General features: G+C 33.2%; 1 protein-coding gene across 2 annotated transcripts in view; it reads left to right on the forward strand.

Annotated features, from left to right (window-relative positions):
• Positions 1–20,703, forward strand: part of shg (DE-cadherin) — a 182,476-nt gene that overhangs the window by 137,552 nt on the left and 24,221 nt on the right. The window contains exons 2-11 of one of the 2 annotated variants that reach the window (XM_013310639.1): positions 11,791–11,873; positions 12,992–13,114; positions 13,660–13,785; positions 14,008–14,157; positions 15,216–15,401; positions 15,759–15,961; positions 16,041–16,218; positions 16,299–16,791; positions 17,419–17,690; positions 17,943–18,227. In XM_013310639.1, coding sequence (XP_013166093.1) covers positions 11,791–11,873; positions 12,992–13,114; positions 13,660–13,785; positions 14,008–14,157; positions 15,216–15,401; positions 15,759–15,961; positions 16,041–16,218; positions 16,299–16,791; positions 17,419–17,690; positions 17,943–18,227 — 2,099 coding nt within the window. The remainder of the gene's footprint in view (positions 1–11,790; positions 11,874–12,991; positions 13,115–13,659; positions 13,786–14,007; positions 14,158–15,215; positions 15,402–15,758; positions 15,962–16,040; positions 16,219–16,298; positions 16,792–17,418; positions 17,691–17,942; positions 18,228–20,703) is intronic. The other variant, XM_013310640.1, reaches the window with a different exon arrangement.

The following is a 20,703-nucleotide window of genomic DNA, read 5'->3' on the forward strand; positions in this document are numbered from 1 at the left end:
TTTTAAGATGGCGAAGCAAATCTATACAGTCTACATGTAGTCGCTAAGCCTGTACTGGCAGAATAGACGAACTCACGTCGACAATTCGACAGTGTCTACGGAGAGAGTGCAACTGCAAAATATTAGTTTTTAAGTTAACATGTGTACCAAGGGGCTAAGACCACTTTGTCACTAAGGCACTGGTAATGGCGGTCACGCCGTGAACATTGTAAAACAAAATGCTCATAGAAGTAGTCCTCGTTGCCGTGTGTATTGTGAAATAGACAAGGTCACACTCGATAGCGTAACAGCACATTACACCATCGATCCTGACCTTACACACGACATTTACGTCCCTTGACTAAGCGAAGAGAAATGAAGTTTTCGAGAGCAATTGGAAACAACAAATCCGCGTCGGGGCGTGACAAAGCGCTCGTCCATTTTGTTTATGGAGTCATTAGTTAATACCACGGAAGGCACTAACTTCACAGTTATTAGTTGGATGGACATTTATTTTCGCATCGTTGCAAATAAATTTTGTTTCAGTTGTAAATTTTGTAACATTGTGCAAATGTGCAACTTTTTAAAGAAGGATAATATACGCTCGGTGTCAAAAATCAGTTGTACACTTTTAATATTACAAAATTTATAATTTTACAGAATTTAAATCATGTTTTGTATAAATGTTTCGATATTGGGGAACAATTGTAATCAATATAATACGCCAATTGGTGTAGTCTTTTACTACTATCCATTATTTTCTCATCCCGTGTCAAACATTTCTCAATATAGAGTATTTCCATTGTAATTATACAATTAGTCGTAAGGTATTAAGTACGATTTATTAACATTGAACATACTCACGTCGCCTTTGATATGTTAATAAACGTGTAAATGGGTCACAAAGAGCCCTTCACTATACGTCGTAGGGCTCGTTGAAACAAAGACTTCATAACTGAATAGTTGTCCTGAATTCAATAATTCTATGTGTATTCTCATCATAATTGAGGTAACTACGTATTGAAAATTATATAATATTATAACGTTTTCCCACATTAAAGAAATCATCTACATACTACGTTTTTGTTAGTTAAAATTTTTAAAGAAAAATAGGACATACGTACAACGAATGTTTAGATGGATAGATGGATGTTTGTTTGAAAGTAAATTGAGAACGGCTGAACGAATCTCGATGAAATTAAGTATATATATAGAACATAGTCTGGAAGAACACATAGGCTACTATGTTTTTTTTTAATTCCACGCGGACGGAATCGCGGGCGATCGCTATATGATTATATATATGAAACAGACAACGTGTTACATATACGGCAACAAAAAATCATATTCAATTATAGACATAAATCGTTAAGCGAATCACTTTTGGATGCCTCTATTCCAAACAACACTCAAACTCCGACCTTACGTGATATTAATGGGAAATGTCAGTAACATTAATTATTCCTGTATGTGTACGTTGCGAGATAATATTACCAATGCAAAGGTTATTTTCATAATTCCGCGTATATCAATGCTACATTAGTTTCAATGATTATAACTATACGATGACATAATTTGCATAATACGTTTAATCGTTACGTGTACTTATAAAATTCGAAAAAATATCTGTTTACATCTTCTTCAATTATAAACATTATAGACACTTTCCATTAAGCTACTAATACTAAGTTAGAGGTCGCGTGTGACCGGTCTCGCATGTTCCAGAGTTGCGCGGACTAGCTATGCTAGTTAAAAAAAAATGTCCGATGATCTTACACTACTGTAGTTCAAATTTTTTGAACAATAAAGTTTATCTTTAAAAGCACACAGTACCTGACTATAAGTAAATCTTGTTAGTCCGGACAGACATCCTCTCCGGGGAGTACCTTAGAACTAAGTCCGACGCGACAATGCGCTTGGATAAAACATGCTGTCTTCGATTTAAAAAAAAAACAATATATATTTGTAACGAAAAAGATTACAAGCTTAGTAAAATTTTATTAAATTTAAAAAAAAATTAAATTATTACAATCGAATGTAAGACTTACGTAGAGGTTTGTGTAAAGATTTTTCATGTTAAAACTTGTATTTGAAAACCGTTAACAAGTTAATTGATGCAGTTTATCGACGTCGGCTAAGTATACATTGTACGAATTATTCTGTCAGATATTATCAATTAAACTAACAATCTAGATTGTTTGTTAAACTTGTTCCAATAGCGTGCTATCAAACGACTAGTACATTTAATAGATCTTGTTTAGACAAAATTGTTACATTATGTACAGCGGTTCAAAGGTCTATTGAAGACATTTTAATCTAGTAAACTGATGTTCTAAGGTTTTCTGTCTTTTGTTCTAACTTATATAAAGTGTTAGTTCACAATTTGACGGTTTGAATAAACTGACTTGAATTGATTTTTACTTATTCATTAATACCTTTTATATTAATATCATTACAGCAGCGAATATCTATCTTTATAAGTTAAATCCTTTTGATTAAAGAAATAAGTTTTAAATATTTTAGCAAAGCACTTAAAATATTAGAAAGCGTAATGCTGAAATCTTGTTTGTCCATCCTTTTAATAACATATCGTCCTGCCCTTATACAAACTTCCACAAATTCACGTAACTTTGCCGAGGGACAGTGAGAGTGACCAAGGGTTTGATTTATTGAATTATTACTCGATTTGCATCGCTAATTCAAATCCGTCCGTATTTATAAATGTACGGTAAACAAAGATAAGAGGTATTTTGTGTTACCCAAACTCTCTAAATAATTCAATAATGGAACAACATTCGGGTTTGAATGTGGTTTGTGTATCGGCTTTTAGTTGTTACTTTATTGAGAATGCCAAAGGCTTTATTATAATGCTTCTTATTTGCGAAAATGTTACCCTTTTTATAACAACGAAATAAAGATATATTTCTTTTTAAGCCAGTAACAGATCGCGGTTGAGATAATGGATTATCTTAATATACCTTCAATCAGCCTCAAAGGTATCTTTTTACGTCCATAAGAATGGTATTCCAATTCCCAAACGCAAAAATGAACAAATAAAATAACTGAAAAAAAAACTTTCAAATTGATTTTTCATAGTATCAAAACACACAGATGATTAACTTTAAAATTATTCAAAGTCTATAAAGATTGAAGTGATAAATTTTATAACATACATACCGTAACTTTCACTGGTAAGAACAGTGTAGTGGGCAAGTTCGTGACCCGTAGTACCGTGGGCGACCATGGGTATCGGAGCAAGGCGGACGTCGTGGGAATACAGACCCCTGACCATCACGACTGCCGATTTGAAATGCAAACTCGATAAAATATTCTATTTTTAAAACTGATAACTTAAACTTCACTAAGGCTTTATACTGTTACTAAATAGGTAATGATTTCGTACCTATGGATTGGTAGTCAATATGAGACGACTTGCTCCTATGACAATCAAATTTAATTTTAAAATATATCCATCTGCAGTTCCTCTGGTGTTGCAGATATCCATGGGTGTCGTTGATCACCTCGGTGTTCCCGCCGCTCGTTTGCCCCCTTCTCTTATAAAAAAAAATATCCTATAGTAATCAAGAAGGAGGATAAGATATATCGTTAAAATTTAAAAGTATATTTTTCATTATATTTAAAAAAATCGGTTAATTTTAAATGTAAAAAAAAGCTGGCGCTTCATAATTGCTTCATTTAATACTTGAAGTAACTCCGTCCTATCTGCACTCCGCACACGAAAACCAACTCGCAAACGTAGCACAATAAGTAATGTGTAGTATTTATTGTTGAGGATATATTTTATTAACTATATTTTGTGGCACTGAATTATTAAAACGGCAATATTCTATTTTTGCAAATGTAGAAAAATCTACAAATGATCTTTTAATTAACAAATTTAAAAAAGACTATTTAATACTAGCTTTTGCCAACGACGCCATCCGCGTATAATTAAAAAAAAAATAATAAGTAGCCTCTGTTCTTCCAGATTATGTGCTTTATAACATCTATGCCAAATTACATCGAGATCCATCCAGTCTGTAGACACCCCCAAACAAACATCCATCCATCTATCCATCTTTACACTTATAATATTAGTAAGATAATAACACCACGTCTGATGTGGAATAGAAGTTGATTTGAAATCCTTGTCATATTTCATTTAATAAAACTTATGTTTTACTAAAGATTTTCATCTTATGCAAGTATCGTTCGTTTATAACTTAGCTGAAATAAGTATTGGGAACTAATTTATACCAAATAGAGGGATATGGCAGAAATAAACGATTCTTATGCATCCAACATCACCTCGTTATAATATTTCACTAGCTAGTTGCCAGCTTACGATAACAATGCAAGGTGTAAAATGATACGTGGCACGTGATCTAAATAAAAATTCCTATTAACTGTGGGTTTCCGAGACCAAGATCTTCATTTAATACATATTGTTATCTCTGTTTTGTCAAAAATAATGACAGGGATGACTTTATGTTTTGTACAGAGATTTTAGCCTCAGAAACTGATGGTTGGAGAACTTCTAAACTTGTGATTTAAAATATTAATTGTCGAAAAGAGAGTTTATAGTTTTAATCGCTTGCTTCAACGTGTTGGTTGCTCGATAAATACTGAACTCTGCCTATATAACTTCATTCAAATACCAATCGCTAAATGTCAGCAAAACATTTTTTTTATTAATATTTATAACAATACTCATTTATTACAAGATTGTTTTCAAACAACCAAATTTTTCAAGTTCTGTGGATCAGAAGAAAATTCTGAGAAATACTATAGACGGTATCTTTTTTGAAGTTGCAAAAATTCCTTCTACGAAAAATAGATTAAAGGATGAAAGTAAAAGACGTTATCACTAGCAAAGGATCTGTTAGCACGTAGAAAAAGGGCGATTTAAAAGCACTGATATAAATGTAAATGGCATGAATTAACAAGATCGTTTATTTATGTAAAGAGAACTAGCGTTTGAGAAGCATTCCTTCCTCTATGCTAATCTCATCAAGATCAATTCGTTCGAGTTTTGATTTTTTCACCTCAAAGATCCAGCTCTCACTAGATATGCAATTTATTCAAACTATTTGCGTTCATCGTGTGTTGTAATGAGCTCCAGTGAATCTTTGATTTTTTGCCTTTGGCGTTGTATATCTGATGTGTAAGGCTTTTAGTTTCCTTGTACGGAGTTCCGTCTTTAGTGAGGATATCTATTAGAATTGTAAATGAATTTTGCTGCGTTTTCTTGATTTAAAGATAACATACGATTTCGACTGCGCCACTCACAGTCGTTACTTAGTTATGATTTCCCCTCAATTTATCTCTCTTACTAAATCTACCAAAAGGGGGTTCTTAGTCGCCATCAAAGAACTCTGAGTGCGGAATACTTAAATGATGAAGGCTTATTTTTTTTTTCAAATTAAGCATTTAATTCTTTCATTGACGACTTTAAACGCACATCAGTAAGTCTATGTAACAAGTTGAATGCATTCAATGTCAATTACTGGCTCATCCTGTACGTCAATTTTCATTACACGCGACCTCACAAAGGTCATGACAATACCGGGTTGCAATTATAGTTGTTGCTTACAATGTTTACTCATTCTATAGTATTTATGGTGTGTTACCACTTGGTTTCTTTTATGGTCTTATTAGACTCTGTTTTTCATTATAGTCTTAAAATAGACCGATATTTTAATAAGTAATTAGTTGTGTCCCTCGCCCCGTCCGGAATTAAAAAAAATATATTTTAGAGCCTATGTGTTTTCCAAATTTCATCAAGATCTGTTGAGTCGTACCGGTGATACATTGTAACAATCATCCATCTATCCAAACTTTTGCATTTGTAATGGTTAACCAACAGAATATATAATTTTTACCTGTATGTATAAGTAGAGGCAATGCATACAGAAATGTATTTTTATGAAAATGTATATTAAGCAATCGAAACTCAGGATGTCACCCTTCATTATTAAATTATGTGTTCGACAAGCACACTCATCTTAGCACAGTAATAGTGTGCCATTTGTCAATGTTCATGGAACCTGACCGTAATTGTTAGACATTTGTCAATGTTGCCATTTCCGAGACAATATTTGGCTTCGCAATCGGTACTCCGCTCCCTTTGATGTGCCATAAACGTTCCTCCGATTACAATATCATCTTACATTTGCATAGATATCTGTATTCCAACATTAATAGCAATGAATATTATCTAGTATTTACTAATATTACAGATAATATTTAAACTTATATAAAAATATATTCTTACATATATAATATCAAAACACTTCGTACGGTGCCGCCATCGGACGAATATACGTGAGTGTTTAGCCGTTTTTATAGAAGTTTATTATAATGTCGTATAGTATAGTAAGTATACGAACAAAGATACGTGTATTTGTTATAACCGACTAGCTGTGGCCCGCGACTTCGTCCGCGCAGAATTATAATAAAGTCAATGAGTAGCCTATATGTTCTTCAAGACTATGTTCTACATCTTTATCAAATTTCAGCGAGATCAATGCAGCCGTTCTCGAGATACCTTCAAGCAAACATCTATACAACCATCCAAATATTCTCATTTATAATATTAGTAAGAAGTAAGATTTCAATATATTCTTAATTTACTACAAGTAAACAAAAGAAAATGGTTTCTTAAGCGATTTTTCGTATTTTAATAATATCAAGATCTTTAGTTTAAAAAGATAAGTAACCCTTTCCACGCTCCAATAAGAGATTCTATCGTATGATTTACGATGGTAATAGAGGTATGTAAATAGCGTCTAATAATACAATGCTGCTTTCACTGGGGTCATTAGGTCCCAAAGGTGAAGGGTGATACTATCGCAACTCATTCATATAATCGATAACATTTGTAATTTAAAAAACAAATAAAAAAAACTAAACCTTCGGAAACTTCGGCACTAATTATCTTAGTAGCAAAAGATAATAAATTTTATGATAAATATTTCGCTACTCTCTTTTACAAACACTATTTCTCGTCACCTATTATCATAAAAAACATTTAATTCCTAAATGTAATTATGTTCCTTACATGAATGTTTTACAATGTTTTATGAATCGTATATAAAACGAACGCATAAGAAACTACGGCCTCCCCAAATGACGGATTTAACAATGTTTTCTTTTTTTTTTCTTTATTTAGTATACAGGAAGTGATCAAAACAATTTCATGTTATCTTTGCGTTTTTTAAAAAGATACGCAATTTAATAGTCTGCAGATTGTAACCGCTGCTGGTCATAAATTCGAAGTCATAACTCGGCGTTTAAGGCTGGGCGTTATCTTGCGGTTGCGATAACAGGCCTTGCCTAGCCCCTTCTCACCTTTGATGCCCTTATCAAAAGAAACCAACCAAAATACTTAGCTTTAGTGACGTTCCTTGCAGGTTATCGATGAATTTAATGAAGGAAAAATGTTGCGTTTTACGTTACTTAATGTCAAATATGTTGCCTCAAGTTACTTTTTAATTCTACTAAAACATGTTACTACTAAAAAGTTAATTTTCATTGAAATGCATTCAATAATTAACATTTCCTGAACATAGGCCAGAATGTCGATATAATTTTGCGGTTAATTAAAACGACCCATTAACTAAGGTGTCAAAGTTTTTTTTAACCTGAAATAATAAATGCTGATGGAAACGTCTTAACGTCAAAGTAATTAAAAATGCGAGGCGCACGTCGCTTAATAATTTTTTGCATGACGTTGAAAATTGGCAATTTATTTTGGGACAATTCGGCACTTTCTCTTTCTTATGTTGTACTTTAAACGCGTAAGATTACATTTTTTAACTAAAGAAATTTAAAGTCTTTTAAAAGGAATAAGACTGATATAATTACATGAATTAGAGAATAATGCCATATTCCTGTTTATGAAACTTATTGAGGTACATTTAATCAACAGGTGATACTTCTCAATATCTTACTCATTATTAGCTCTTGTAATAATCGTTACGTGTATCATTAAGGAATATAAAATTCCTACCTTCCTTAATTTTGTCCCGTCACAAAATTTCGCTTCTAAATAATAATCCGCAAGTGTAGCACGCGGCTGTTTTATGATTAAGATAATATGAATATAAAAGTTAATTAGGCTACGCTCGCATTTGTCCTAACATTCCAACGTGAACCCTATTGCATCGGTTTAAAGTCCATTTCTCTAGCTGTGGTATTTGTTAGGAGTTTATGTCAATTAAACATAAACATTATATAGTTGAAAAATGTCGAAATTATTCTCATCACAGTATATCCCGAATTAAAGAAACAAAACTATGGTTTTATGTGAACATATTATATATACAATTTCATATGCCTATGGCCTACAGTGTGAAACAGAGTAGGTTAACGTATTTACAATTATATTAAAAAATATATAAAAAAGAATAGTCTTTGCGTTATTTAAACGTTCTTTTTCAAATGTACTTTTTAACTTTGGCAAAGATAACACGGTATGGATGTAAGCATTTTATCAATAAAGTTTTAATAAATTATAACTATACATTGTATGTGGCGTTTATATACGCGCTTCTAGCCCCCACGCATCCGTATCACTTGTTGTGCAAACACATTAATTCTGTGAGCCGATACTCAATAAACTCGCAAATTGTCCCTCGGGGAGCCGGCTCAGACGTCACTCAACTTTGACTAACACAACATCATTGCAAACTGAATACTAAATATTTGACTACGGTTTCAGTGTATTCATTATTCTATTTATTAATTCATTGTTGGATCATTCGTTGATGATCCCTATTGACATCAAGTGGTGATATGATACAAAGAGGGTACATGAACCTTAGTAAAAAGGAAAGGCTATACACCCTACTATCAGAGACGCTTACGTCTAAGTTTTGATGTGGCAAAATTAACACACATATACAAGATTCCAAATGTTATGATCAAGAGTTTAAGTTTTCAATGAAATAATAAAAATATGACCTAGAGAAAACAAAGACTTGCCCAGTTGATAAGTTATATCTGTAATATAACATCTTATATACAGTATAAGAACGTGTTATCGTTTTGTTTTCCCTTTAGAATGTGCGAATACGTCGTATATTGGAGACGACATCCCGCTGTTACCCGACTACTAAAGACTAGCCTTTTTCCTTTGATCACGTATTGAGTATGGCGGAAAATAATCATCAATAACTACAAGCTCTTAGTAATCCTTAGTGTAACTTAAGGTACTATACTTTACCTAATTAAATGGCATACTCTATTTACAAATACGTAAATGAAACTATCTGGTCATTAAAATCGCACTGTCACATACAAAATAGCTAATAGGTGTTATGGATCGATGTTCAAATAGTATGGTGTTAGAATTTTCAGCCACAGTAAAAGTCAGAATCAAATTAAACATAATATTTTCAATACACGATAAACGTAACTAGTATGACTTTATTGAAAATTAAAAAAAAATGTTTTAGACGTGCCACTAATTTAGCACGTCAATGCCGTCATCCATCAGAGATGGGCGTGGCTCCGAGCTAACGTTTCAATCACTCGCACACAGTTTTTGTTTCACGTGATAACACACTACACTTATCAATCACGTCGCATTTTTTTTTATTTTAGCTTCATTCCATTTAAATATTCAAAAAGTTTGCGATTTTAATTACGTTTGTAATTTTATTTGGCCTCTCTTCTGTAACTTAAAAATTATTCATTTTCGTTTGTCTTGTAAATACAAAATAACGAATTGTACTGATTTTTAAACACAAATTTTCAAGTACAAATCCAGTTAATAACGTAATCAATCAAAGCTTTATTCACACCGTCACCTTTGGATTAAAAAATGTAAATGTTATTTGAATTGTAATTAACGTTAAAAAAACGCATCAGATTCCTATTAAGATACTGTCGCCGGGGGAAACGAAAAATGAAATATGTTGATGTCAACGCGCTCTCGTTTCTTTACCCTTTTTCAACCTCTCCCCCACATTTCACCTCCCAACAACCACTTCCGGCTTGTTAACGCAATTAGTTTGATAGCGAATGTTTTTCTCTTCCGCTTCCCTGAGTTTCCCGATCGAAGGTTTATGTATACGGAAAAAATCGTTCAAATAAATATAGGAAAGAGTCAATTACCTCTGATTCCGTGTCTTCAAGTAAATTAATATGCTCTTTTTTACGTTATACAAGTACATTTGATCTTGACTTGCGATATATTATATGTTTCTTTTTATGGTTAAAATTTCCATAAGATGTGGTATCCAATATTCTAGGTAGTTTACATGTATTGTTCAAGTTGTTATTCGAAACCTAACATATGTACCTTCTGGGAAGTACGGTCTATCAGGAAACATGCATGTGAGTCGAAGCGTTATGGATACAGTGGTATCAAAACTTAATACACCGTTGTGTAGCCGAAATAAGGCCATTTGTGTGTCTGTTTGTGTTCAGAGCACAAAGCGTTTGAAGCATCGTCTTTGTGCTTGTAGCCGTTAGCGGGAACTCACGGAGAGCAGTGCGTTCTATTGGATTATTTCTGTTTGAATGCATCACTCCGCCCACTGTGTTGGCAGCTTTTGAATGCATCTAATCCGGTTCCATCAAAGCGCAGTCCACGGAAGCGTTGCGATATCTTCCTCATAATGTATCATATATGTAGATTATTAAATTATTTTCTTTTTCACTTTTAATTAATATGTAAGTTGAAATTCTCAATTTAAGAAATGCACAAATTATCTTTTTCTATGCAACGAATGCAGATGAATGGACAATGATAGTATGATAGTCTTCTTTATATCGGAAAATATTGATACTATGGTTGAAGAAACAAACCTTGTCTGTTTTAATCGGTTTCTACTATTCAAAGGGAGAGGTTCTTGCAAATGAATCTTACTTTAGGGATCTTGTGTATCTAAAGAATTTTGTTTAGCTGCAAATGTGAATTAGTTTAAATAACATTTGCACGACCGTTGTACGTCAGATGGTTTAATCCAAGTAAAATATTGTTATTGTCGAGGTAAATTAGTTTTAGCTCGCGTTATCTCGCAGTAATGGAGCGTATACTGAAGCTGCGTCAAGTTCAACTGTTACGTAAACACGCCGCTAAGGCACTTGTATGATGTAAGCCGAATAATAATGATTGTACTAAAGCTTAACCCCATGACACACTTTAACTTTACTGTATTAAGATAAAGGTAATGTACTTTGTATGTATTTTACACTAGCGATCCTGTTTTGTACGGATAACATAGCAATTACGTTTACTCTCCCACGCATCTACGCACTACGCAAGAACTACGAAATATGTAAATCGAAATATTATGTTTTGAAAATGTTATGTACAAAAATGTGAAAACTAATTAATTTTTTAAACATTTTAAACCTCCTTTAAGTCGGGTGTCTCACCTCGTATGCAGATTAGATTTACATTGACGGGTGTCTCAAGGGTCGGCTTATGTCGGGTCAACCAAACGAACTAGTTCACTGAGCCAGATTATCGCCCATTAGCTCACCCTCCCCAATAATTACGCTTTCAAAATTAATTAACAAATAATGGTAATTATTGTGACTCGATATGACTAAGATTATTTAGAAAAAACTATGGCAATATTTTTGATAACATTGTAACCACAAAGGAGAGTACCAAAGTAATATTTATTGTTACCATGTCATGCTGAGTTTTGTACAGAGTTTTTGTAGGGCCTGTGTCAAAGCAATATAACCATCCACCTCAATCCCTTTGAAAACAAAAGAGATAACAATAGTGTTTATATGAATTTGTGAGAACTGTTAACATAAATTTAACATTTTCTTTCTTTTTGTCCGCAGTGAGAGAACACCCGTCGCACCACGTGACCAGGTTACGTCACTCGAGGCACCTCGATGGGTACCTGCCAATACACACATCAGCCGTAAGTTTTGTGACGTCATACGTCAAACGCATTCACAACGAAATATCTCATCGTAATTCGTAACATTACATTACTCCCCTCAAAGCTTCCCCATAGATTGTTTTTTATTATTTTCTTGCTTATTCTTAAATAATAGATGTGTTATGCATGAAAATAAATTAATTTAAAATGATAAATTGCATTCTACTTAAAGAAGATTAAAGCTCTCGAGGATGGATGTAAGTTAAAAAAAATAATCGTGTCATTAATATTAATAGTTTTAATAATTTCCAATCGCATACAGGGATTTCGCAAGGTACATATTTCAAACGTAAGATTTATGTATATAATGTATCACTTTATTACATTTTTTAAAGTACATGCATGATATTTATTTCATAGTTTTAAATGTGGTGAATATCTTAGTTAAGTATTTAGATAAATTGTCACGGAAAAATGTCTAAACCTCTTACGTTAAAAGATCGTGAGAGGGTAGGTTACTATTTTTTTGAAATGATAATTTATCTATGACGTAAATCTATACAATTGATAAATTAGTTTTGAATTTTAATGTACAATACAAAAAAAAACGTGTCTAAAATAAGTTACTTATGTTCTGATGCTTTTGTAGAATTTGTGCTGTTTTTTTTTAATTTTTAACAATAAATGAACAACTGTTATATTTCACAAATTAATTATACTATTGTAAGTTTAATTTTTTAAAACTGCTATTTTAATTGGAATCGTTTAATTTAATGTTGGCACAAGCGTTTTGCACTTGTTTTTTCTGCAGCTATCAAAAACATTGGACAGAGGTAACTTAATTGCTATTGGTCTATTACTGGTAGATATATTGAAATTTTAATTTTTTTTAGAAATAAAAGTACCAAGGTAATTTAAATTTAATACCATTATAATATAAGCTGGCAAGCTTACGCATAACATTCTATTTATGAATACCCACTTTTTAAGATAAAAAAGACGTTATATTTTTGTACAAGTGTGCAGTAGACACACCGTTGTAAAACAGGTTTTATTGAAAACAAAGACATTCAGTAAACGTTTATTAGTAATAGGCCAATAATTCAATTCAAACACCCTGACTAACAATACAGGGGCGCGCCCTTACGCGATTTCAGTTCGTACCCGGCATGTCACCGAAGTTGGCAGTCAAGGATAACCACAAGCCACTGTTCACCGAATGTTTGAACTACAAACCTATGGTGAAGGAGGAACAACCTGTTGGCACGTATGTGTTCACGGTAAGTAATTTTAACAATGGCTACCACTGACCAAACACTATTCTAAAACGTATTACCTCTGTTTGTTATGTTACTTCAGTGGAAACTTACTGTTATATAGTAAGATATAGTAACTAGATATAAAATAAAGTATTTAATTAACCAACGACTTCATTATCATACCGTTTCTGTTTTCGAGTGATGCATTTGGATATCTGAAAAAGAAGTGCAAAATTTGATTCTTTATGTATTATTGTACAAATATTTATCATCATTGGTCAAGTGTAAGCAGGAAATTACGAATGAACGGTTCCTTGAAACTTATCGGACATATCCGATTCAATGGACGACGCAGTTGCCCGTGAGACTTCACGATTCAAATATTCTGGAACATATTACCTACTCTAAATCAAATGTAATATCAATACTCAAATAAAAACAAACTATTTTTTTTATAGTTGTCACACTGCTACATAATTTACTGTTAAGAATTTTCACTTTCATACAATGTTAGGTCGTTTAATTGTATTTTTGAAAAAGAATGTTACAATCGTCCATATTTCTAGGTGCATGCAGAAGACAGGGATCCGCCTGATATGGGTGGAAAAGTCACGTATAAATTCGTCTCCACTCCTGGTGAGAAAGAGAGATTTCACGTAGACCCTGAAACGGGAGAAATTACAACAGCTGATGTAAGTTTTACATTTTTTCTCACTATATTGTTAAAGAGTCCAGCTTTTATTTCTTTTTCTGATTATTGAAGCATAATAAATCAATTTGACTTAAATATTCTGATAAACTAAACTCTTACTCCACTTTTATGTATTACATTGCATATAGCTCTCGTGGAACAAAGGTATGATATTTGTAACCAATATTTGACAAATTATTAAAGAAAAAAGATGTAACCACAGGTTTTCGACCACGACGAGCCGTCGCGCGAAAAGGAAGCATACATAACTGTACGAGCAAGTGACAACGGCCAACCACAGCTAGACGATGCGTGCACCATCAAGATTCTTATTGAAGACATCAATGACAACCAGCCAGTCTTCGATAAAGTTGTGAGTATAACCTAAACCAAGAAGCCAAACTCATTAGGGCTATATTTAGCAAACGCTCTGTCCTGTCTTAGGTATAGAATCCAGTCTTATGGTTATTTCTGAGTTCGAATTTCAATCAAGGAAATGTCACCGAAAATTTATATTATTTATCTTGATGCTGTGAATTCCAATTCTGTGTTTACTTTACCATTGAATGTAATTAAGATCTGTATAATAACGGCATATTTAATTTATTTTTAAATTTTAGGTCTCACATTGGAATGGAATTTGCATTGTTTGATTAATATTTATCTATTTTATTGTCCTAATAATTATTTGTTTGTGACTAACTAAGCATTCGTCCATTAGCCTCAAAACGTGGCGCAGACTTTATTAACTCTTGCCTGTTTTTCGAAGGTCTTCCGTGGAGACGTTTGGAAGGTTTGTCTAAAAGAGCAGAGAATTTCACAAAGAGAGAGAGCGTTTCGCACAAAAATGTTTAAATTGACACTGTTGATAACTAACATTCGATTGTTACCATTGCTGTTGTTTTTGAATTAGTAGATTGTTGTATTGTTGTAAGTTGACGAAGCCTTGGTAACAATCGATACTTGAGAAACATTTGAATAGTATTCTATTTCTATTGCATGTTGCTGCATGATTTAGGATCGTAAGCCGCCGCTCAAGGCGTTATCGGTAAACATTTCTTCATTCTGTGTTTGAATTCACTTATTTTGCACATTTCTAGTCGATGTGTTTTTTTAGCTAGGCTGCTCTTTCCCCTTAGGTGCATTTTATCACACTGCACGATTATTATTATTTTAAATAAGAAACTTTCTCTAAGCTTTGGGCATGCTTCGCGTAGAACATGTCGAAGTGAAATATAATAACAACATAACATAGAAGCTAATGTGTGTCTTCTTTATAAAAATATTGAAAAGTTATTAAAAATTTTTGATCATAAAAATCTAAGGTTTTAACAAACATTGATGAATTGTAATTTTTAAATTCCCACAACTTACTAAATCATTCCAAATTACTTCAAAGTCAAGTAATTTAATGTTTAACCTTCTGTCCAGTCGTATTCGGAGTCTGTGCCTCAAGACTTGCCCAGCGGACGCGAAGTGATGAGGATATCAGCCACTGACATCGATGATGGAAATAACTCCATCGTCCACTACAGCCTCGACTCCAATTCTCCGGACCAAGCTTACTTCTACATAGATCCAGACAACGGAGTTATCTTTTTAAATAAAACTATTGACGTAAGTATCAATCATTTCACAATCGATATTAATGTCCTAAAATATTAATTCTTATTTTGCTGCAGAGCCAAGTAATTCAAAAACGTTAATTATTGTATTGCTACCAAATTAATATAAGACTTTGTAATTACTGAATCAAAATGTGTTAAATCATTTTGTTCCGTAAAATAATAAATTTAATATTATTGCATGTTTCGCGATGTTCATTTTTATGGATCAGCAAAGGATCCACTGGTTTGGCAGGATTCCAAATATAAAATATTTTAGGTACCCTTTAATATCGCTCTACGATCTCTGCGGCATCGTAAACGGGAAAATATCGTTACAATAATTGTGATTTTGATGTTATTCCCGCAGAAAGTTCCCGGGTACAAATTTAAGTTGAGTGCCATAGTGAAAGATATGGGCGATCCTCCTCAGCAAAGTTCGATTACTTTAGACATTCAAGTCATAGAGTCTAACAAGAAAAGCCCGTCCTTCATAGAAGTTCCCGATGAACCGATAAGATTAAAAGAAAATTACGCTGACTTCAACACACCTATAGCTACAGTTAGAGCTGTGTAAGGAATCCAATTTTTTATATTAATATCTTATCCTTTCTAAGTGTGTATTTCTCTACAAACAAATTTCTTTTTTTAGGTCAAATATACCTGAAGAGAAGAAACTGCAATTCGAATTAGTTATGGGTCAAACGGAACAAACGAATAAATGGCACACATTTGTATTGGAGCCCGAAGCTGATTCCGCCTACATAAAACTCGGTAATCATTTGGATTACGAGAAAATCACCGATTATACATTAACTGTCAGAATACAGGTAACCATTTGACATTTTCATTAAAAAAAAACTTAATTTCAATTCAATTATAATTATCTCCCATTTTAAATTATTTCCAGAACAATTATAAATTAGCAGCAGAAACTATTATACAAATAGAAGTTGAAGACGTAAACGATAATATTCCAATATTCAGCGAAATCAGATCGGGCAGTGTCCTAGAAAACGAACCGCCTGGCACTCCTGTTATGCAAGTTCGAGCATTTGATGCTGACGGTACTTCAGCAAACAATCAAGTGACTTACGAGCTCGGAGACCCGTCAGATCCTTTCGCTATCGACAGCATTACTGGCAACATAACAACACTAAAGATGTTCGATAGAGAAGAAAGGAGTTTCTATAACATAAAAATTATTGCAACCGATAATTCAGAATCGGCACTAATACCCGGAAAACATAACGCCGGCCAACAAGTGTTTCTTATCGAAATCGCCGATAAAAACGACAATAGACCACATTTCACACAAGAAACTTACGTTGCTGAATCAATTGCGGAAAATGCAAATATAAATGAACTTGTTACACAAGTTACTGCAGTCGATATTGACACAGGTAAATACTTTATCTAACTAATTGGCTCCAGAACACCTAGTACGAGTAGAGTAATAGAATTTCGTTTCTAAATCAACACAATTACACCTAAAGATACACTTGCTTAAATAGTGAAATTGCCGTATCTATCAAGCCTCTGTTCCAATATCTAAAAGTTTATCGTTGTATAATTCAAAAATTATTTCAAGAAACAAGTCGAATTTTCAAGCTTGTTACAGTCTGTTTTAAAAGGCATAGTTGTTAATTTATTTCAACGAGAAACTCAAACTTAAGTTCCAACCCACGCTAAACAAAACATTCAGTGTTTTACAATCTCGATTCGATGTGGGCGTTGCGACCCTGACATTTGTAATCTTCGTAGAAAATGAACGTATTCGTTTGTTTTGTATTTTAAGGAATTCCAGATACTTAGAGCCCCGGGCTCGCGGTATAACTCTAGACTAGACAAACTTTTCAAGACTTGTTTTAAAATGATTACTAACGTTTTTGCTAATGTTATTATTAACGAAAATATTTAAAGCACATTCTTAGTAAAGATTTAATAAGCGAAATCTATTTTAAGAGACAGCTAACCCTAAAACGATTGAACGTGGCAGAAAATGATAAAAAACGTTTTTTTTCTTTTAGCATCTGTGGTTTCGTATAGTATCGTAGCTGGCAACACTTACGATGCTTTCGTTATTCGCAACTTCACCGGTGAGATTCGAGTCAACAACGAACTGGATTATGAGAATATAACTAGCTATAGCCTTGACGTGAAAGCTTTCGATGGACTGTTCGAGGATTATGCTAAAGTCATCATCAATATTGAGAATCTTAACGACAATCCTCCCGTCTTCTTGGCCAATTACACGAAAACCATCGAAGAAGAAAAACTGTACGAAGGATGTATTGTTAAGGTAATATAATAAAAGAAATTCTACTGTCTATAAAAACACTTATATTGTAGGTTAGGCTGAAATAAAATCTCTACTTCGTTTATGGAAAATTATCATTACACCCACGAGTTTTTTTTAGTTTCTGATTGTTTCTACTACATGTTTATAAAACACATTGTTTCTGTGTTCTCACAAAAAAGAGAGATATAAATAAGTTATTGTAAAGGTACATGCGCGTGGTAGTTAACAGTAACATGTCTAAATTTTCCTCAGGTCGAAGCCTACGATCCTGATATTAAAGACCGTAACGCACCACAGAACATAGTCTACTCTCTAGTCAAGCACGAACAGAAAGAGTTCCTGCAAATAGACAATGATGGATGTCTTCGTCTCACAAAGCCTCTGGACAGAGATCAGCCATCAGGGTTCACGAGGTGGCAGATACTCATCATGGCGGCTGACCAGGGCGGCAGGCTGGGTTCTGACAGTTTACGGTCCACCACTGAAGTTATATTGGAGCTGACGGATATCAACGACAATGCCCCATTCCTTACCAACGTAAGTACACATTTTTAACAATTTCACTACCACCGACTTGTTTTAAATATAATTTTTTTATATTCTCTTGATGACCAAAATTCCAGCCTTAAATTCCCAGTTAGTACGTGATACATTAAAGTTAAAAGTATATTTTCCACTATCTATAAAAGTTTGAGTTTAAATTACCACGATTTTCTTTTAATTTCTTTATTATGTACCCTTTAATGGGTACATGTTCATACAACTTATTTCGTTCGCGGCGCTACATTAATTACACGTTTTTTTGTTTGCGATAAAATGCACGCAATTTCAACTTGTCGGTTACAGTCCCCCTGTTCTTTATAGTTTACTTTAAAAGAATTTCCACGGGCGTAAATTAATAGCCAACTCTTGTGAAGGTTTGCTGTCAAGAACAACCAATTGATAGCCTTTATTAAATAAAGGTATCTTTGTTTTTTTCCCAAGCGTTTAGATAAACATTAATATACCGTTTTTGCGCAAATTTTCCTTGAAAAATAGTACATTTTTCGTGATATTTTTATAGTGATACGTTATTTTGCCACTTATTAAAAGAAAATATCACGTCTGTGACATTCCAGAGTTTATGATCTAGTTTCTGAGTATGTAACGTCATAACATTACACCTCAGTCGTATTGATATGGATGAGTAAAGTTTATTTTACTCCTACTGCATTTAAATAGCAAAAATGTGTAGTTAAAAAAATTTATAAAAATAATGACTGATAAATAAACCAATAAAATTAACAAAGACCCTCACCTTCCGCGCAACTTTATTTCGACTTCGTAAAGTCAGAAGCATCTGTTACTCTTGCTTAAACTTTGGCTACTAGAATTGAGCCAGGCGCGGCCCCAACTTTTGCAGCCCCTAATTTACCTGAATACTCTCTATGAATAGAAACGTTCAAGAAACTGTGAACAACAATTTCGGGTTGAAGATTGCTAAAAATAATCTACCATTTTTTTTTGTTAAAACTTGTTCATCGCAATATTAAAACAAAGGAGAGGTAGGTATAAAATTATTGCTTCCCGGCCTCTTAAAGCGATCTCGTATTTCATGATTAAGAGCGATTGTTTAGCGTGAGCTGTTCCGCCAATTCTTTATGTAAATTTCGTTTCTTTTTCTCGTATATTCTATATCTCGATGTTATAGACCCGTACTTCACTTCTTCATTGCTTTAACGATTATGTGTTATGATTTATTTGGCAGTTATGCCGCGTTTGTAACGTTCGTGGAATTTTTCCATTTCTTTAGTATACGAGGCAATCTTCATTTTTTATTTTGATATCAAATACTTTTGAAACGATTCAAATGAAATAATCTAAGATTTTATGTACTTTTAACAATTTCTCACAAGAGTATATTCCGATGTTTGATATTTATTAAAAACAAACAAAAATTATTTTATTGGATCGGAATACTTTGTGTAACATACTATAGAAATAACTTCTCTTTCGTTGACATTAAACATAAAGCAGTTTCCAAGTTATTCCTTGTTCAAAGCTAAGTAACGTGTAAGTTAAAGTGAATTCTGTTAAGTTAGCGGACGTAATCAATTAATCTCAGACATGCACACATTCCGATAGAAAATAAAGAACCGACTTTCCGATTTACAGGAGAGTGCCAAGTTTTTATAGGGTTAAAAGTTCGATACTTTTACTACATTGAAATATTGAAGTTTCCTGTGACTTTGACGGTTAATCCTATGGGAAGTTAGTGGAAATTTGACGAGTAGTTCACAGCGGTCCATAAATCTAGTTTCGATTACAACTTCATTGATTTATTAATACCGAAGAAGACGTGGCGACGTATTAAGATTTCAATTAACACAAATGATAGAACAAACGCCCTCTAATTATATGAACTTTAGAAACCTTAGGAAACAAATAAAATATCCTGCAAAATGAAAAATCTGATTCTGACAACGTATTTACACATCGCAGTTATTTCCTCCTGAACTTCAGGACAAATCAGATCAAAACATCAAATATCTCTCAAACTATGTTCGTAACCCTAATAAGTATGCAGTATACCCTTAATTATTCAGGCCTCGCAGTGTCTCAGCAGAACATAGACATTAAGACACGCGCCACCAGAGAGGCTCGCCGCCCGGGGGACTGTTTCCAGACTGGCTTAAGCGAATAAATACCTTGAAATATATTCACTATATTTCTATTATGACTTCGCTACTTTAATCCCATTTTTTGTTAATATTTATACCTCTTTTGACTGAATTTATTACTAATATAAGTTTAACAAAACAGAAAAAAGTCATCTCCAAATTTTACCATTCAATTGGGTAACATACGCACAATACACTGTATTGAAAATCTATCACCGTTTTCAATACGGTGTATTAAAAACAAATCGAAACATATTACTAATTAAAATGAAGTTGAGTTACACTAAGTTAATGCTCTCTCTATAAGTGCGTAATTTTTTCTATATTATCAATTGGTCGAAGTATTTTTAATT

This window comes from Papilio xuthus, unplaced genomic scaffold (genome assembly GCF_000836235.2).
Source record: "Papilio xuthus unplaced genomic scaffold, Pxut_1.1 DF827714.1, whole genome shotgun sequence".
NCBI classification, from domain to species: Eukaryota; Metazoa; Arthropoda; class Insecta; order Lepidoptera; family Papilionidae; genus Papilio; species Papilio xuthus.